The sequence below is a fragment of the Corylus avellana genome, chromosome ca7 (genome assembly GCF_901000735.1).
Source record: "Corylus avellana chromosome ca7, CavTom2PMs-1.0".
In the NCBI taxonomy this organism is placed as follows: domain Eukaryota; kingdom Viridiplantae; phylum Streptophyta; class Magnoliopsida; order Fagales; family Betulaceae; genus Corylus; species Corylus avellana.
Genome location: NC_081547.1, coordinates 2,820,950 through 2,840,038, shown reverse-complemented (window position 1 = coordinate 2,840,038; position 19,089 = coordinate 2,820,950). Strand labels below are relative to the sequence as shown.

At 33.9% G+C, this 19,089-nt stretch overlaps 2 protein-coding genes across 3 annotated transcripts; both read left to right on the top strand.

Moving 5' to 3' along the window:
• The first annotated feature begins 5,456 nt into the window (after positions 1–5,456).
• Positions 5,457–7,951, top strand: LOC132188214 (E3 ubiquitin-protein ligase APD2-like). Of its 2 annotated transcripts, XM_059602622.1 has the most exons (5): positions 5,459–5,711; positions 6,046–6,188; positions 6,427–6,496; positions 6,919–7,243; positions 7,354–7,949. In XM_059602622.1, exons 2-5 carry the CDS (start codon positions 6,102–6,104, stop codon positions 7,436–7,438), a joined length of 567 nt encoding a protein of 188 aa, XP_059458605.1. In that variant the 5' UTR covers positions 5,459–5,711; positions 6,046–6,101; the 3' UTR covers positions 7,439–7,949. The 2 variants fall into 2 exon arrangements, with proteins under 2 accessions (XP_059458606.1, XP_059458605.1); XM_059602623.1 differs by lacking the exon at positions 6,046–6,188 and having other exon boundaries at positions 5,457–5,711; positions 7,354–7,951.
• A 6,350-nt stretch (positions 7,952–14,301) lies between these two features.
• LOC132188404 (metal transporter Nramp3.2) lies at positions 14,302–18,851 on the top strand. Its single transcript, XM_059602846.1, has 4 exons — positions 14,302–15,089; positions 15,819–15,955; positions 16,080–16,732; positions 18,252–18,851. The coding sequence occupies exons 1-4, from the start codon at positions 14,548–14,550 to the stop codon at positions 18,465–18,467; spliced, it is 1,548 nt and encodes a 515-aa protein (XP_059458829.1). The 5' UTR covers positions 14,302–14,547; the 3' UTR covers positions 18,468–18,851.
• The last annotated feature ends 238 nt before the right edge of the window (positions 18,852–19,089 follow it).

Here is a 19,089-nt window from a genome sequence, read left to right as displayed (position 1 = left end):
TGGAGTTCTAGGGTACCGCACACACATGCATTTACACAAATCTAAGAATCAAATATAACAATCTCTCTCAAATTACCAAAATCAAAATCATATTATATATAGCCGCCCTCAGATGACTTATGCAGAGACACAGACCGTCCAACAAAAAAATTTCAAGCCTTAAATTTGTTAAAAAGGTAAGATATATATATATATATACTAATTGCCAGCAATAGTTGCTTTCGTGTCCTCCAATTTTGATATGCTAATATATATACTGTATATATATGTGTCATTTGCAACATATATGCATGGTTTTGTTTGATAAATCATTTTCCTTTTTTTTTTTTTTTTCAAAGTAAAAATATTAACAAAAGAATAACCTAAATTATAAAATAGTCACAACTAGCTATTTTTATATTAATGTCCCACCAAAAACACTTTTTCAACAAATGGAGCCAAAGTGATCTTATGCTATGATACACGGCAAAGTTTTTGGCGAGGGAGGTATCATATTACCTTTGTATCCATGCATGTATCTAGTCGACCGTTTAAAGGAGAAAAAAGAGAAACATCGCGATGGGACGGAAATTGTTTTGACGGGGAAGGAAGGAACCTCGAATCCCAACTCAATTTTCATCCCAACCATGAGAAAAAAGTACTCTGCCTTTGCTTCCTTGTCCTTCCGGCAGACTCCCTTTCAGTCAAAAAGAATGTCAGATTCGATGATCCTTGCATGAGACTTCTTAATCGACATGTGCTTAATTAATATACAATATAGTCATTTAACTATGAGTTATGGGAGGATTCTGTCACATTTTGCATACTGCCATACTGGACAGCCTTCTCTTTTCCTTTAGCAGATGATAATCAAGTAGATAAACCACAGTTAACCAACAATTTTTTTTGCAAAGAAGTTCATTATTAATTATTAATTACTCTCGGGGGGAGGGGAGGCTTGTAATCTCCCTTTCCTCTATTACTTTAAAGAAAAAAATAAACAAATTATTGTTGAAGCGGATTTTTGTACAATCAGATTGAACAACGGACACCTACAAAACAAGAAAAAGACAATCAGAGTAATGCAGGCTTGGGAGCCAATGGGTGAGCCTTCAATAGTTAAATCAAATAATAATCTGAGAAAGAGACTCGATACAAAATTTTTTGGGCTATTGGATGCCATAACTATTTTTTTGTAGCCCACACATAGACGGAGGGAGGGGGGGACCGGGGTAGGCCATGGTCCCCCAAAATAAGGAAAAAAAATTATAAGTAAAAAAATAATAATAGTAAAGTAAAGTTTTAAGTTTAGTAATTTGGCCCTCTAAAAAAAAAAACAAATGGCCCTATTTTTAGATTTTTTGGCCATATCCAATAAAAACTTTTGGCCTATTCTTTTTTTTTTGCCATACCCATTAAGTTTTTTTATTTTTGGTCCTTACTTTCAAATGTCTATTTTTTGGCTCTTACTTTCAAATACTCACTTTTTTTTGGCCCTTACGGTAGTCCTTAGCTCATAAAAAACAACAAAAATAATTTTTTTTATTAAAAAAATTTCTGGAGAACCCAAAAAAAAAAAAAAAAAAAAAGGGCTGGCCCCCTCCCATAAAACTTCCTGGCTCCGTCCCTGCCCACATAATAGGCATATAACTAGGAATATTTATCCAATTGATACGTGGGTCTTAGGCTTTTCCAGCTTCTAAGTTATAATTTTTTAATCACTTATATTTAATTTTTGTTACAATCTTTGTATTGCATGAGTTAAATCTAATCTAATCATGTGTATATAAGATCTTGGATACCCTCTCCTTGCAAGCCAATTTCTAATGGTGAGTTATATCCAAGTTTGTAAGATTCGGTACCAGAACTAAACACCACACCACAAGTTCGAGTCACGGATGGGGCAACTTATGAGCTAGACTAAAATATTGATGAGTAAGTGGAGTCGTCAAAAGAGAAATTATTATCATTGGGTCAGTGTAGATAAAGTAGGCCGCCGTAAATGTCGGTTGCGGAAACATGACCTTATGTTACGATATTTGTGTCCCACATAGATTAAGTCTAATATTCTTAACCATGCATGCATATATAAGTTTTCGGGTACTCTCCTATTTCAAACAGATTTTTAAAAGTAAATTCTACCCAAAGTTTATAACAATTTCACTCTCTTTTATTTTTTATAAAAAAAAAATTAAAATTAAATCTGAACGATGGCAAATAAGTCAAATCTTCCGGAAGTATGTGACTCAATTACGACACCACCCGCTAAGAAGATGTGGTCGGTCACCTTAATGTGACTTTAAAGTGATTCAAAGCTGTCAAAGCAAAGCTTTAGATTGTCACTGTTGCCGCTCAAAGTGACTCAATCTTCTGAAAGTAAAAGCTTTGAATGTCTCACTGCCTGTTAGAATTACCCCCTCACAAGAAACTGCAGTGTCATAAAGAAAGTTATAAATTAGAAACTGTGTGCGATTTCCCCAGGTTTGAACACAATCTGGTTAAACCGTTTTCAGCCCCAGCCGAAATGCTTTAATTCAACTATATATTATAAGATTTGGTTAAAGATGCTTGATTAGTTAATTAATTAAAACTGTTTCAAATATCTCACGAGGCTGCTAATTAAGCAACAATAACCAGCTTTGGCTGCATCACCATAATGATTGTCATGTTCCCTCCATCTTGGACATTCTTTATGTAATTAAGTGAGAAATTAATGTTAATTACCATGTGAACAAATACCATTACAGTCAAGGATGTTATTGTCCACTTTGCTCTTTAGCAAAAGACCCAATAATTATAATTAAATCATTACTTATTCTAAAATTTTAAATTAATAAAAAAATAATTGATTTAATCATTTAATTAATATTTTAATTTTTAATACTCTCCGTCATCTGTAGGCTTAAACTCCTCCTTAATTAATAAGTAAGGCTCAAAACATGAAATATATAATTAAAACATGAGGTGAATAATTGAGAAACTCATAATTTTTATTATGATAGTATATTAAATTATCACTTATTTCAAAAAATTAAGTTAATAAAAAATGATTGATTTAATCATTTAATTAATATTTTAACCATTATATTTCCCTACCTCTATAATTTCCTACCACAATTGTTGTTAGGATGAGAAAGGCTCAAATCAACTTCGATTTGGATGATCAAGTTTTTCCCTTCTTCCATATATATATGTATATAAAAATAAAAAAAGGTTGCAAGGACTCAAGAGCATATAATACTTTCATGTATGGAAATACTATATGGAGAAGCAATCGAGTACCCATGAAAAGCCTTGATCCTGTGGCTGTTCAGTTAGTGTAGAAAAATCGAGAGAGCCTTTCACAACCGTTCTTTTGTTAAAAGCAGAAAGATTAGCTTTAGCAAAAGATGTAAAGCATTAGTTCTCAGAGAATCCCTGCTCACTCCAGTGACTCCACTGAAAAGCTGACTCTCATACATAAAAATGAATAAATAACAAAAGCATTAGCTCAGAAGAAAAAGACAAGAACATAAGATCAATCACGGAATTCCCTGCTAACTCCACTGAAAAGCTGAGTCCTGCAGATAAAATAAACGGCACAGTTGCAGATAAATGCGAGCTTCAATTCCCATGGAATTTGGCATGCTTCTGGCGGTTGTTCTTCTTTGCAAATGAGAGCAACAATTGAAATATATCATGATTCAGGCACATTGGAAGCTTTTATCTCTCCATTAAGTTTTCATGATATTCATTAAGAATATAAGAAGTTCTTTTTTTCTTTTTTTTTTATGAAAGTATTATAACCGATATAATTATAGTCGTTCTGTCGATTAAGTTCTTCTATCCACTGATACTGGGCCCAATGGCCCATCTTGGCGGTTCATCCCCAAGGCTAGTCCAAGCTCAACAGGACTCGTCATGCGAGCCCATCCAAAGCGTCTAAATAATTAAGTCACATAAGCCTTAAAAAATCAACCGTCTAAATTAAGTCACCTAAGCGTTAAAAAATAAAATAATAGAAGTAAGTAAATGAGTACGGCCCGGATATATTTGTGGGATAAAAATGTAGTATATAATATTACTCTTCATAAAATAATTGTTCAACTTTCAGCTTAATCATTTATTAAAGAGAAATATTATACATCACACTTTTATCTCACTTTTATCTTATTTGCCGATGTGTCATTGTTAATTAGTCTTTAGATAACTACAAGTGCTGGAACACTAAGAAGATCTAGATCTAGATCTTCCCTCCTCTCCTGTCATGGTAGTAATGCTCGGTGTCTTCTTTGTAGGCTCTACCGGTCTCCCTTTTTGGCTGGTTGCTTTAGATCTAATTTGTAGATATGGATTTAGATCTAGTCTTCAACCTTAGATCTAATCGTTTTTTTCAGCCAAAGCATGTCTTCGAAAGGGATGTTTACGATGTTGTGCTTCTTTATTGTTGCTTGTGGGGGTTTTTGTTTTTGTTTTTTGTTTGTTGTTGTTGTTGTGTTTCTTTTATGGTCCTAGCCGTTGGGCTGAGGACGTGAATAATGCTTTTGGCTTTCGAGTCGAGAGGAAAATTGTTTGGGTGCGAATATTTTGCTCATACCTGGGAAATGGTTTCATGTGCTCTCAAAAGGAGTCTGCATTAGCAAATCTGTTCTATAATCTGAAGATCGGGCTGGGATAGCAGATGTTTGACGTCATAGATTGGTTTTTCATTATAAGATCTGTTATGTTTTCAATTTTTTTACGTATAATTTTTTAGCTTCGACTATGATCTTACAGAACTGTATGTTCTATGATTGTTAGAGCTTTTATGCTCTTAACCACTATTAATAAAATCAGATTAATTTTCCCTAAAAGAAAAAAAAAAATAGTCTTTAGATCAGCATTTGTTTAAAAAAAAAAAAAAATCAATAATCGGTTGTCAATATCATGTTAACAAAATAAGATAAAAATGTAGTATATAGCATTACTCTTTATCAAATATGTTACTATCACAACTGGCACTTAAAAGTAATCTCGAACACCCAGCAAACGAGATAGGATAAAATTTTCTGAAATTTGAATACAATTTTTTTTTTTTCAAGAAAAATTATTATTAAACTTTGGTATGTCGATGCATTTTGGACAATTATCAGTTTAAGAGAATAAATTTGCTTTTTTTTTTTTTTTCTAATTAATGTGCTTCCTTTAACTTTCATATCACATTGACGACCATATCCGAAATCAAATTTTGGGTTGGGCTCGATCACCATATCAGAATTCAAAAGAATATTGGGCTGGGCTCTACGCGTTGTACCAGAAAAGCCTACCTACCTTTCAAGTGCGTCTGTTCGTTATCCGACAGACACTTCCCAGGATGGTTAGTTGAGTCCCGTACAAGGACAGAACAACTACCATTCTTTTCCCCACCTGATGGCTTCTCGCGTCTCTCTCTGTACACAGCGTCAGATTTTTCTCTTCTTTCTTACTTTCAAAATTCAAAACGGTACGTATAATAGGGCTTGTTAGGTTGCCACCAAATTTTGCAGATACATGCGGCTCGGCTTCTGCTTCTTTCTTCTAGCATATATTCATATATTAACGCACTTCCTTTATTCACAATCTTTTAACACATTGCCGTTCTTCTTTGCATTGAGGCTCTGAGAGTGAAGCTGTTGTCGGCCATTGTTGAAGCATTGTCATTTCACTTGAAATGGTTGTTTCTTCGTGGATCCATGAGCCGGAACTGAGCTTCCAAAATGCCAACAGCTTTTGAGGTAACCAACGAACCATTTTCTCTCTACTCTTCCCTGTTTTACATCTTTAGCTTGGATTGTAGAGGCAAGTGGAAATAAAAGGACAGTGAATTAGATCTCAATTTTTGTGTTTTACTTGCACTGGGTCTGGGTAGCAACATGATGCTTGAAGCTCAATATCGTGTGAATCTACATTATTAACTAGACAAATTAAGAGCCTTCATGTTGGAAGAGCTCTGTTTTGTTTTTTATCTTTTGTATTTTGTTTTCAAAACAAACAATTTAAAATATATAACACTGTCGAAACATAAAAACATTTTTATTTTATGTTACATTAGAATACTTTTTATTTCAGAAATAATCTGAATTTCAAGCAAAACAAGGCTGCCGGAGAAAGAGAGGGCCAAGAGCATGTGTTCCACAGTACACGTAATGGACAGAATAAAGCTCCACTTGGGCAGCAGTTCTCCATCCTTTAATTTAACAACACCCAGCGAAGTATGTCACTACTATCTCTATCCGGGTAGTGATTTTTAGCACTCGGTATGCTTGAACAGAAAGCACGTCGGTGTTAAAATATTATTTTATTTTATTTTTTATTATTTAAATATTATTTTAATAATATTTTAATACTGACGTGATTACCGGTGTGCTAAAAATCACTACTCATCTCTATCCTCATGTTAGTTATAGCTTTGACCGTTAGATAATGAATATTTTTCTTTAATGATTACAGGATGATTTCGCTGAATGGTGCTTCACGCTTGCTTTTGTGGGTCGTTTGTTTGCTTATTTTGCAGCTTTAGGTATGTTACTCAAATCCCAGAACATGTTGCTTTTGTAATTGGTGATCGTAAATTTACCCTCCATTTAAATTAAATATTCTACATATTGAGTTTTACCTATTAAAATGAAATCTGAGGTCATACGTGAGGAAGAGTCTTAAACTAATGATTAAATGATTAAATTTATTTCTTTCTATCAGCTTAATTAAGCTTTTAAGAAAATTGATGATTTAACGGATCTTAAAATAAAATTTAATTGTCTCAAAGAAGTAGTTTAATCGGCTGAGACCACGTTTAATAAAACAGAGATCACTAGTTCTAATCCTCCTCCCGTCACTTGTGTGAACATATCAAAAAAAAAAAAACTAATTATATTAAAGTAATTATTAATAGCAGCCCAAGCTACATGAATTTGAGTAGATCATGTTGCTCAATGGGTGCAGCATTTCTGGCGGTTGTTATGTTTATGGTTATGAAGTACATTGAAAACTTTGGCGAGGAGAGGGCCACAGGGGAAGTGGGAGCAACCGAAACAAGCCCGTTATGGCCAGGAAAGACGGCGCAATTCACGTATGGAACTTGTGATGGAGATTTGGAATCAGGAAATTGTACAAGCAGTGGCGGCGCCAGTAGCAGCAGCAGCAGCAATAGTAATTCCTCGGAGGATTTGTACGATAAAAAAGTATGCGTAATTTGCTACGATGAGCAACGTAATTGTTTCTTTGTTCCTTGTGGCCACTGCGCTACCTGCCATGTATGTGCTCAAAGGTATGGATCCTACATAGAGATGATTTTTTTGCAATTTGTTGACAGGTGTTTACATGTGATTGGAGCAAGTCGGGGTATTAAATTTTTTTAAGAAAATACATGTTTTGCAGGATTTTTAATGGAGAAAACAAGACGTGCCCAGTGTGTCGAAGATTGATTGGCAAAGTAAGAAAACTTATTGCCCCTCAGGATTAAACTTTTTTTTTTTCCTTTATTTTGGGTGAACAAATACATGTACGTTTTGGAAGAGGATTAGTTTGCATATTAACAAAGTGGGAAAAGTGAGTGTACATGTGAAGGGCCCAATAGAGATGGTTTAATTCAGGCCCAGCCTAATAATATCAGCCCATTGAAACCAATCGAGACCAACAGCCCCATCAACCACATGGACGCACATTATGGGCCGTTACAATCAGTTTTATAGTTTTGTCGGCAGAATTTCTACTCACTTGTTCCATCGCATTCTCGACGGACTTTGAAAAGGGCGTGCTTTGGTAGCATCATTTGGTTAGTTATCATCTTTATTTTATAGCTCGTGACATTTACCTAATCCTACTACCTAACTTTCTTAAAAAAAAAAACCCACTACCTAACTTTCTTGTTAATTTCAACGTACAGCTTTTAGAGCATGGAACATGTAGTACAGTGGTACATTAGGACGATGCTTTTCATTAATTTAGAACGTATTTCTCTCATCTTATATATATATATATATATATATATATATATATATAACATTATTTGTGTTGATACTAACCAAAAAGGAAACTTAGTGAACAATGGACCCGCATGGTATGGCAATTATCGTATGGGTTGCGTTGAAGGATGCGTGCACAGTTGTGCCACTGAAGAAGAATTATGTACCTGATTAGCGGGTATTTGTGGAAGCCTGGAAGGCACGGAGACTATAACATGATATTGATTGTGATGGATTTGGGGATAGCGAGGGGGACATGCACCATGGGTGGTTACCGCATAGCAGTGGCCGAATCCTTACTCAAGAATCTCTTTTTCTGTCTTTTCATAGCCTTACTCGACTACTTAACAAAGAAAATGACTAATGATTTTTTTTAAAAAAAAAATTTATTTTAAAGGTGGAATAGAAATTAGCTAACAAAGGAAGCTTATGCTTATGCTTAGAAAGGGATTGAGAATTTCCTGGTGCACGAGCAATGATATAAGAAAGACTAGAGTTATCTTAAAGTCATCTAAAATGCAATATGGCATTTAAAATTACCAACAAATTAAAATTTAATAATAATTATCACAAATTTAATGATAATTTTAAATAGCATATCACTTTATGAATGACTTTAGGAGGACTCCTTGTATCATTACTCCCGAGACACATATATTAGCTTAATTTCTTTATTTTATTTTTCTTTCAGCCGTCTCTTCCTTTTTCCTTTGCTTTGATGGGATTACTTGGTGGAATACTGTACTTTTCAAAAGATGGGTGGCCAGGCTCAGGCAGGATTATATATATATGCCCACTGTCTGTGTGTCACCTGCTTTTTGGGTGAAAACTGAACCTCGTCTAACATGTTCTAAATGGCAAAACCACATGTAAAGACTAAAGAGTCATGTTTGTTAACTTTTTTTTCTTTATTTTTCTCCAAAGTTTTGAGAGGCTTAGAAGTGTCTTTAACACTTGAAAAATCTATATTAAAGAAAAAAAAAATTTCGTTTGGTAAAAAAACATTGAAATCACTTTTAAGGGTTCAAAAATCTTAAAAATAACTAAAACGTACATTTGACAAAAATTTAAAAATAAAACTTTTGTAAAAAAAAAAAAAAAAAAAGGATTTTTGACATAAAAATTATATTTTTTCCAAACACAATTTCAAACATATTCTAAAATTATTATCTCATTTGCACTTACAAGTTACACCCTTAAACTATGATTCGCTTTAACTCATTTCCTTAAACTACTACTCTGTTACGACTACGACTCGTTGTAACTCACTTCTTTACACAAAATTTCTAAGATTTGTAAGTGGTTTTTAAAAGTATAATTTGATCAAAATCTAATAAAGATTTATCTCATATTTAACTATGGTTTTAAAGAAAAGTGTTAGGGAGCAAAACAAATTAACTCATAAAATTTTAGAAACTGACGTGGTAAACCGTGAGTGGCAGACGAGGGAGAGAGAATTGCATTTTTTTTTAATTTAAAAACTCTTGTCACATCGGTTTGAAAATTTTTCTAAATTCATTTGTTTGGTTTTCTAGCATTTCTCTATTTTAAAAGCCACCTATATATATATATATATAGCAGTTTGAAAATTTTTCTAGATTAATTTGTTTGGCTTTCTAGCATTTCTCGATTTTAAAAGCCACCTATATATATTAGTTTGAAATTTTTTTTTGATTCATTTGTTTGGCTTTCTAGCATTTTTCGATCTTAAAAAAAAAAATAATAATAATTGTGGGAATAAGTATAGCATTATATATATATATATATATGATCGTACCGTTGTTTTAAACTAAATTCAATAAACAATAATACAAACAATGCGGACAAAAATAGGTACAAACAAAATATTTCAAATTTTACATTATATCTCCACGAGAACTCTCTATGCCCATCATGCCACTTTTAGGAGGAAAGAGCCAAAGGCATTAAAGTACAAAACTCCTTTGGTTGTGACCCGCTCGTCAAGTTGACAGCATGTTATTACAGCTCCCAAGGAAAAACAAATTGTACAAAACTATTAAACAAGAGTTGACACTATGCACTTTAACAAGTTGCAACAATTGAATAATATAATGGCTTAAATACCTTAAATTCCTCTAGAGTTTAGCAACTTTATTTTTTTTTTTTTCTGGAATTTCACTTTTATCACAGAACCCCCTGAGGTTTTAATAAAGGACCAATTTAGTCAATCCGTTAGTTGACCGTTAAGACTGACACGTGGACCAATCCGATGTTGACACGTGGCACCTATTTAATTTTTTTTTTTTTTAAATTAACAAAAAAAATGTATTTTTTTTAAAAAAAAAAATTTAAATAGGTGCCATGTGTCAACATCTGATTGGTTCACGTGTAATCTTAACGGTCAACTAACGGATGAACTAAATTGGTCTTTATCAAAACCCCAGGGGGGTCCTGTGATAAAAGTGAAACCCCAGGAATAAAAAAATAAAGTTGTTAAACCCTAGGGGGTTTGAGGTATTTAACCCTAACCCCCAATCAGAAGGAATCTTCACCATACAATCAGATTGAGAATTCCAAGAGGACACGTAAAATTCAAATGGCTTTGTTTGGTAATGGGGATGGGATTGGCCCAAACACTGTTTGTCACCATTTTTCAAAAAAATCAACATCAAAACATTTTAACTTTTTCACTTTTAATATCAAATCATTCACTTTTTATTATTATTCAAATAAAAAAATCACTACAAAACAAAATTTTTTTTCACTTTTTCATTTTTTTTTATACCAAACATTCTTACTTTTTTTCACATCAATCTACATCAACTACAGTGTTTAGGCCATCCCATTTGCCAAACACCACCGAGGTGTGATATAACTCAACTAATTGGTCTAACTTGGGTATAACCTTATCTTCTTATTATTTTTTTTTAAAAAAAAAAATTAAATAAATAAAAAATGTCTAAAGCAATAATATTATATGTAATCCTTTTTTTATTTGGTATTTTTTTTTTTAAAAAAAAAAATATTTTTTTCACAAAAATTGTCATTTTTTTTTAAAAAAAATGGTCATTATTATGAAGAAAAATATTATATTTTTTAAAAATACTAAATAAAAGAAGGACCACATAGAATATTATTGCTTTAGACTTTTTTTAAAAAAAAAATTAAAAAAGAATGGCAAAGTTGTGCCAAGTTGGGTCAAATAGTTGGGTCTTTAACATTTCTCAATTCAAATATATCTCATCTAACACAATAGAAAATTAGAAATAGTGGCTTTAAATTTTGTTTACTAAACAAAAAAATAATAATAATTAATTGTTAATGAGTTTTAGGGGAATTTTTTTTTTTTAGTTTGAAACAAAAAAAAATTTGATTGACAAAGGTAAAATCTATTTTTGTGTTTTTAAAAATGTTTTATGTTTTAAGTTGTTTGTTAATCAACGTAGCCAAAAGCTTTCATAATAATTGATAGAAACAACTGTTTTTTAAATATGTAAATTTGCTATTACCATAGACTAAATGATGCCTTCTTCCCTAAATTAAATTTTCTTTTTAAATAAATGATAGTAAAATATTGGTATGATAAAATCTTTACTGTTTCATTTGAAAAATAATAACTAGGATTTAAAGACATCAATAGGATTTTGGATTATAAAGAATCTAGTCATGAATTGGATCGTACAAAAACTGAATATTATAATACTATTTCCATAATTCTTATTGAGTATTTATGTGTGGATAATTAAGTGTGTTTGGAGGGTAATTTTTGTTTTTAGTTTGAAAAAAAAATTATAATATAACATAAATATAAAAATTATTTTTGTATTTTGAATTGTTTGTTAATATTTTTGTTCTTAGAACATAAAATAAAATACAATAATCAAAACACCCAAATAAGTCCTACCTTAAAAAACTGACATATATATCTTCTTCTTTGTTCAAAGTTAAAGACATAAAAAACTTTTAGACTAGGAATATATATATATTAAAATCTTATGCGAAGAATTTTCAAAGAATATGTATTCATATTTCGCAACAAATTTTCTGTAATATATTTATTGAATGTGTTCATTCTCAGCCTTTTTTTTTAAAAAAAAAGTGAAAGTCAGCACACCGCTGTTGTATTTATAGACAGGATGACAACATAATGTCACGTGACGTAGACTGTGTAAACAATACACGTGTGAATCTGGCGCGTGGGTCGAGCAATTCCGAGCGGTAGACCCGAACAAAAAATTCCGTAGAGAATTTTGGAGTTAATTTTGTCGTCAAAAGGCCTGTGCATTCACGAGCCATCCACAACAATAACGTCCGCTTCCTCGTTGCTCCCACACACTTGGCACCTTCGAAGCGCTTGAAACTTGGCACCTTCGGGCTTCTTCGATGTCGTGCCACGTTGAGAGTGACTTATATACGGAGGAGTCGTACAAAGCCACTCCCTTTGTGTTCACCGCTTGATAAGTGATACTTCAGCATATTAGAATAAATTTTTTTTTTTTTTAAAACAAAAACATTACTACATCAAATTATACCAGATATACAAAAGAATAAATAATTAAAAAATTAAATATTTTTAAAAAATACAAAAATTGAAGGAGTAGTTGGCCGGCCACTCAACTATCTCCACCGCTAATTGCCCTAGATGGGTGGAGGTGACTGCGCGGCAATTTCCAACCCATCTGAGATGGCCGACAAGCCACCATAAGCCATAGAGTGGCCATGGGGTGGCTGGCTGGCCACCCGAGATGGGCAATTATCATCATTCTTCATGTATATTCTTTTTTAAAAATAAAAATAAAAATTAGAAAATCCTGATATGCTTTATAAGGTGTCAAATCTTCATTGGTGGACAAAAAAAAAAAAGTAGATTTGTTCCACACCCGTGTAGAGGTAATGCTCATCTGAGTCATCTTGGTGTGTTAACAACGTTGGAATTTGTGGGAAACGCTTCGAGGAGCTGGGTTGTTGGATTGGACAGCCTCGTAATGAGCTAACTTATAAAATTGGGTGCCCCACTTGGATATGGATAAATCCATGTATCGAAATGATTGTCCGAATTAGGACAAAATTCGATGCTAATTTTTGGGAAGCATGGCTGAGAACTCTTGTTTTTTTGCCTTATCTTGTCCATGTAGCCATTCATTTGGATCGTATACCAATATGATAAATTTCAATTTGAAAATCAAGGGAAAATATGAAATTAATCCATGATGATGTATTAATTTGCAATAAGTTCTCTAAGATTTTAGATTTTAGGAAAAATTAACAAATTTTTCATGAACTTTAACTCATTTTGACACTACCTTCAAAAATTTAAAAACTCACAATTAAGAGTACTAAACTTTCAATTTCTTTTAATTACTCCAATTTTATTAAAAAATTTCGTTAAATCTTATTAAAATTTCCAAAATATCCCTCTTTTTTATTATAGGAATAACATAAATTTGAGGGTAATTGAATTTGACATATTTAATTGAGAATTTTTAACTTTGAGAGTAATTTCAAAACGCATTAAATTTTAGGAAGTTTTTTTAAAGATTTCCCAAAATTTGATGTACTAAACACAAATGACAAATAACTTTTCTTTTCAAACTTTTGTTTAAAATTGGAAAGCATCACTCAACCGACTCAAATCCTTGAAAATGGTTCAATTATCTCCTCAGCCTAATTTGGGGCGGTCCGATCACTTTCTAATTTTTTTTTTCTATATTTATATATTTTATTATGAAAGACACGTTTTATATTATTATTGTTGGAGGTGGAAAGTTATTTATCATTTATGTTTTATCACATAAAATTTTAAGTCCACTTTTAAATCCTAAAGAGTTATATTACAAACTGGTATAATCACATTTTACATTATTACCTAAAACTTAAACGACTATGTTCCTAAGTTATATTATAGTTTTTAGTTTGCTTATTAAATTGTGTGATAAGTAATTCTAGAAAACATATTTGTGTCTTACTAAGAATGATGTAGTTATTAAATTTACTATTGGGCTTGTAATTGATCATTATTTAAGTTTTGATCTAAGAATAATTTTAATAGTCACATCATTTTTAGTAGAACATAAGTAAACAATTTAGAACTACTCGGGTTGTTATCCGTACCGTCTTTTAGTGCTATAACCATGACATTTAGTAGATTCTTCAGATCTGTGACTGTATAAAAGAACATATTTTACGAAAGAGAAGTTGGTGGGGCTTCTTCTTTGGTCATTCTGGTATCAAATAAAAAGAGGCAATAACAAGTTGTAATGACAAAAACCACCGCTGCAGAATATGTAGTCAAATGAAATGGGCCAAATCATCTCCACGTGCCACGCCATTATTCTCTACTCGATGTAGGCAATACCAGGCATGTCCTAAAAAGAGGAAAAATAAAAAAAAGAAGAAGCCAGATATGAAAAAAGTGAAAAGAAAAGGCAGGAAAGGGGACCGGTGGTAGTTTGCGTCTTTGGAGTTCTCTTTCTCTAAACGATAACTTATTGTTGTTTGTGGGATACGATAAAAACCATAACCTGAAGGCTGAAGCAAAGCAAAAAAGCAAAAACAACACCCACCACCACCGCTCCTTCCCTCCGTACCCAAATAGCAATTTCAACTCTCTCTGTGTGTCTCTGAGGCCAAGACCCAAACGGGTATCATGCAACCTCACGAGCCCGAGCAACAGCGACCACTGCTAGTGGACTCGGACAATGAGGAAGAAGAGACAGCCTACGACTCGGCCGAGAAGGTCGTGATCATTGGGGTCGATGAAGACGAGGCCGGAGGATCCGGCTCCAGCGGCGGCTTGCCGCCGTTCTCTTGGAAAAAGCTGTGGCTCTTCACTGGGCCGGGGTTCCTGATGAGCATAGCTTTCCTGGACCCTGGGAACCTGGAGGGCGATCTCCAGGCGGGTGCGATCGCCGGGTACTCGCTTCTGTGGCTGCTGCTGTGGGCCACGGCCATGGGACTGCTGGTGCAGCTTCTTTCGGCGCGGCTCGGCGTGGCTACCGGGCGCCACTTGGCTGAGCTCTGCAGAGACGAGTACCCGAAATGGGCGATGCTGGTGCTGTGGGTGATGGCCGAGTTGGCTCTCATTGGGGCCGATATTCAGGAGGTTATTGGGAGTGCTATTGCTATCAAAATTTTGAGTAATGGGGTTTTGCCTCTCTGGTCTGGAGTCATCATAACCGCTTTTGATTGGTAAATTAATTACTTTGCTTACACGTTCTCTCTCTTTTTCTTTTTCTTTTTTCCTTTTGTTCTGGATAATTCTTAGTAGTGGGGTTTTGATGCTTTTGAGTGTTACATAATTATATCTTTTGGTACGGCTCTTCTGAATTTGATGCCTTTTTTGGGGTTTTGATTTTACTGTAATTTGCGGATTATGGTGTTTTTTTTTTTCTCTCTTTTTAAATAGTTAAAGTTTATAATTCCGTTGGCTTTTCAGTGTGTAGCTCTGGAGATTTATCTATTCTACTTGCAAAAATTTGAGGATTTTTTTTTCTTGTTGTTTCAAACGTTTCTGTGGGTTTTCATTTGATTGGAATGTTTATGACGTTGAATTGAGCTTTAGAAGGTTTTAATCATTCACATTTAATAATAAATGTTTTTGGGATGGCTTGAAATCCGTATTTCTGATATTCTTTGGACTAAAAATTATTAAATTCTGGTTGGTTGTCAGGAAAACTGAATTTGGTTTACCCAAAAAAAGAAAAAGAAAAACTCCGTGTCACGCTGGATAGTTCAGTGAGGTTCTGTTGAGTGTGGAAAAAGAGATTTTGCTTTGTCGTGGTGAAAAAAAAAAAGTTATTCCAAATATGATTTTTCTTTCTTTTACATTTTATGAGCCAACTGATTTATGCATATTCTCTTATTTGACAATAATATTGGTTTAACAAGAATTTTTTATTTTTTTAATTGCCTTTACAGTTTTGTCTTTCTATTTCTTGAGAACTACGGTGTAAGGAAATTGGAAGCAGTTTTTGCTGTTCTCATTGGGACAATGGCAGTCGCATTTGCTTGGATGTTTGGTGAAACGAAGCCCGATGGAGTGGAACTCCTTCTTGGTGAGAAAATGCGTTCTGTTTATTTGGAATCTTTTTCCACCTGTAATTTGCTCTGTATTTATACAATTTTGGACCTGTTATGCTGTCTGCACTAATACAAAGTCAAATGGATTTGTCTTTTTAGGTATTTTGGTTCCAAAACTGAGCTCCAGAACAATTCGGCAGGCTGTTGGAGTCGTGGGTTGCATTATTATGCCGCACAATGTGTTCTTGCACTCGGCTCTTGTGCAATCAAGGGAGGTTGACCATAGCAAGAAAGAGCGAGTCCAAGAAGCTCTCAGATACTACTCCATTGAGTCCACTGTTGCTCTTGCTGTGTCATTCATTATCAATCTATTTGTCACGACTGTGTTTGCCAAAGGCTTTTATGGTACAGATATAGCCAATAGCATTGGTCTTCTAAATGCAGGGCAGTATCTTGAAGAGAAGTACGGGGGTGGATTTTTCCCAATTCTATATATCTGGGGTATTGGGTTATTAGCAGCTGGCCAAAGTAGCACTATTACTGGTACTTATGCTGGGCAATTTATCATGGGAGGTTTCCTAAACTTGAGGTTGAAAAAATGGTTGAGGGCATTGATCACCCGAAGTTTTGCGATCGTCCCAACTATTATTGTTGCTCTTGTCTTTGATACCTCTGAGGGCACGCTAGATATTCTAAATGAATGGCTTAATGTTCTTCAGTCGATACAAATTCCCTTTGCACTTATTCCCCTGCTTTGTTTGGTGTCAAAGGAGCAGATCATGGGCACTTTTAAAATTGGCCCTGTTCTCAAGGTATGTTGTTATGTATCTTCACCATAAAAGATAATTCCATTTTTAATTGTTGGGAGAAATATTTGATACCTGATCAGGTAAAACATTCATGTTTATTCATTTTACTTAAATCATAAGTTGAATTGACCTAGAGTAATTACTTTGGGGGGATCTTGTAGAACTCACCACACAATCTCAATATTTTTTCTCTGCTTCAGCATAGGTAGTAATTACAAAATTAGTGAAATGGCATGGCTTCATAAATTAGAGTGGAAGGGTAATGTCATAGGATGTTGTTATAGATGTCCACAGCAGTCTTCTGTGATATTTTATGCTTGTTGAGAAGTTGTCTGAGTTCTATTTGTGATTATAAGATTAAAGGGAATGATGTTTATATTAAGACACTATAACGTATAAAAGAACTAGTTGAATTATAAATTCGTTGTTCATATGAAAATTATTCTTAGTGTAGTTGCTTTTGTTCCCATTTTCCTACAATAATACCTTGCACGGTTAGTGCCCAGTTTATCCTTTTTCCGACTTCCTTTTTATGGTACTAAGTGACTTGATGTGTCACATACATGCATCTACACATGCCTCTCTTGGTGTTGGAGTCCTTTACCTGCATAGCAGTGGCATTGATTATGTCTCTACTAGTGACTCTGATCAATTGTATTTTGCTAAATTCTCCAGTAGTCTAGTCAAATGAAAGTTTTGTAGTTTGATCAGTATGTGTTGCGCAAGTGCTTTTATCTTTAAATGGGATGGTATAATGATTTTGACTGGAAGTGCTAGTGTGAGGATGAATTGAGAATAGGGAGTGATACAGTCAGGACTGCTTTCGCGTATTCCAGAGGACAAGTTAAGAGTCTAAATTCAATTTCCTACTGTCAAATTCTTTTCCATAGTTTAGTTAACAGGTGTGTCTTCATAAAGAACTAGTGACTTGAAAAGTAGGTGCACTGCCCCCTTCAGCTTAATGACCTATATAATATATTCCCTAATAGCCAGATCCTCCCGAAGTTGGAACTAAAAGCTAGTATTCAGGTTAGGATGTGCTTAGGCGTAAACCTCAACCTCGAGACCCTTTTTGTAGTATCGTCTCAAATTACAGATTTTCTTTATTCGCTTTGGAGGGTTAAGGATAAACAAAACTTGTGGAATATCAGTGAGCTGTCTGGCTTAGCCAATTGGAAAACGAAGTTTTAAACTACGGGTAAATGAGTTGTTTGATCTTCTTCCTATATAGAAACTCAGACTTCTTGTTTCTTTGTTCTCTTTGTTCTTAGAAGGTCCTACTAGAGGATTGGTTCTTGTTTCCTTTGGAAAGGCAAAATGGGGCTTGATTTTTTCTGTCGTTTTCTGATATTACGCACTCTCAGTTTTAAGTTTCTTATAAAATATAGACAAAGACCATTTAGCTCCACCCATTATTTTTTCATTACTTGCTTACAAGCTCATATTGTATTTTTCTTTGCACAGTGATCATAAATAATTTAGTAATGATTCAAGAGTTAAACCTTTTATCTTTTATTTGTAGATGGTGGCATGGCTTGTGGCAGCCCTGGTAATAGTGATTAATGGGTATCTTTTGGTGGATTTCTTCTCCATTGAAGTGAACGGGGTGTTGTTCAGGACTGTTGTGTCTGTGTTTACAGCTGCATACGTTGCATTTATAGTTTACCTTGTTTCCCGGGGCGTTACTTTTCCAAGTTGGCGCAGACGATGCAAGAGTGTGACAGAGACAGGAAATTGAGTAATCAATCTCCATCAGCAGTTTTAATTGCAAGATGTTTGAAACAATGCAGTATTAATAACGACCAGATCGTCAAAATGCTGTCAGACTGCAGTTCACAGAAAGACTTTCCTGATTAAACATGGCCTCCAATCTTTAAGCATATCTCAGTTGTGTACAAATATGAAAATCATTGGCATAAATTTTATTTTATTTTATATAGATCTGTGCTGTATTAAGCAACTCAGTGTAGTTGTTTCTGTATTACACAACTTATTTAATATCCTGTGTTCCATACTGGGGACTGAAAGAAGCACGGCTGCATGAGCCTGTTTTTGAGTCCACCTGTACTCAACTATGCTTAACATTAGTTTTGGAAAGTTTTAGTGAAATCTGTTTCTTCAATGCATATTGTCATTTGGGAGTCTCATTTTCCTAAATTCTTGTGTTGTTTTCGTTTCTTTCTTTTTTTTTTCTTCTTAAAGGGAAGAGAAATGCAAGCCATTACTGCTGAAGTCTAATCCCCACGGCGCTCTTGCCCTTTTATTTCTTCTGTGGAGAGTTAAAATGATAAACACTCCAAAATCTCTTTTAACCTCAGTTTACTGGCATTTCAGGCAAATCCATTTTTGTAATTTAGATC

Coding starts and splice junctions, on each gene's coding strand:
- LOC132188214 (XM_059602622.1), top strand. CDS start 6,102: ATGTGTTCCACAGTACACGTAATGGACAGAATAAAGCTCCACTTGGGC. Junction 6,189..6,426: donor ATTTAACAACACCCAGCGAA/GTATGTCACTAC, acceptor TAATGATTACAG/GATGATTTCGCTGAATGGTG. Junction 7,244..7,353: donor TGCCATGTATGTGCTCAAAG/GTATGGATCCTA, acceptor CATGTTTTGCAG/GATTTTTAATGGAGAAAACA.
- LOC132188404 (XM_059602846.1), top strand. CDS start 14,548: ATGCAACCTCACGAGCCCGAGCAACAGCGACCACTGCTAGTGGACTCG. Junction 15,090..15,818: donor ATCATAACCGCTTTTGATTG/GTAAATTAATTA, acceptor TTGCCTTTACAG/TTTTGTCTTTCTATTTCTTG. Junction 16,733..18,251: donor AAATTGGCCCTGTTCTCAAG/GTATGTTGTTAT, acceptor TTTTATTTGTAG/ATGGTGGCATGGCTTGTGGC.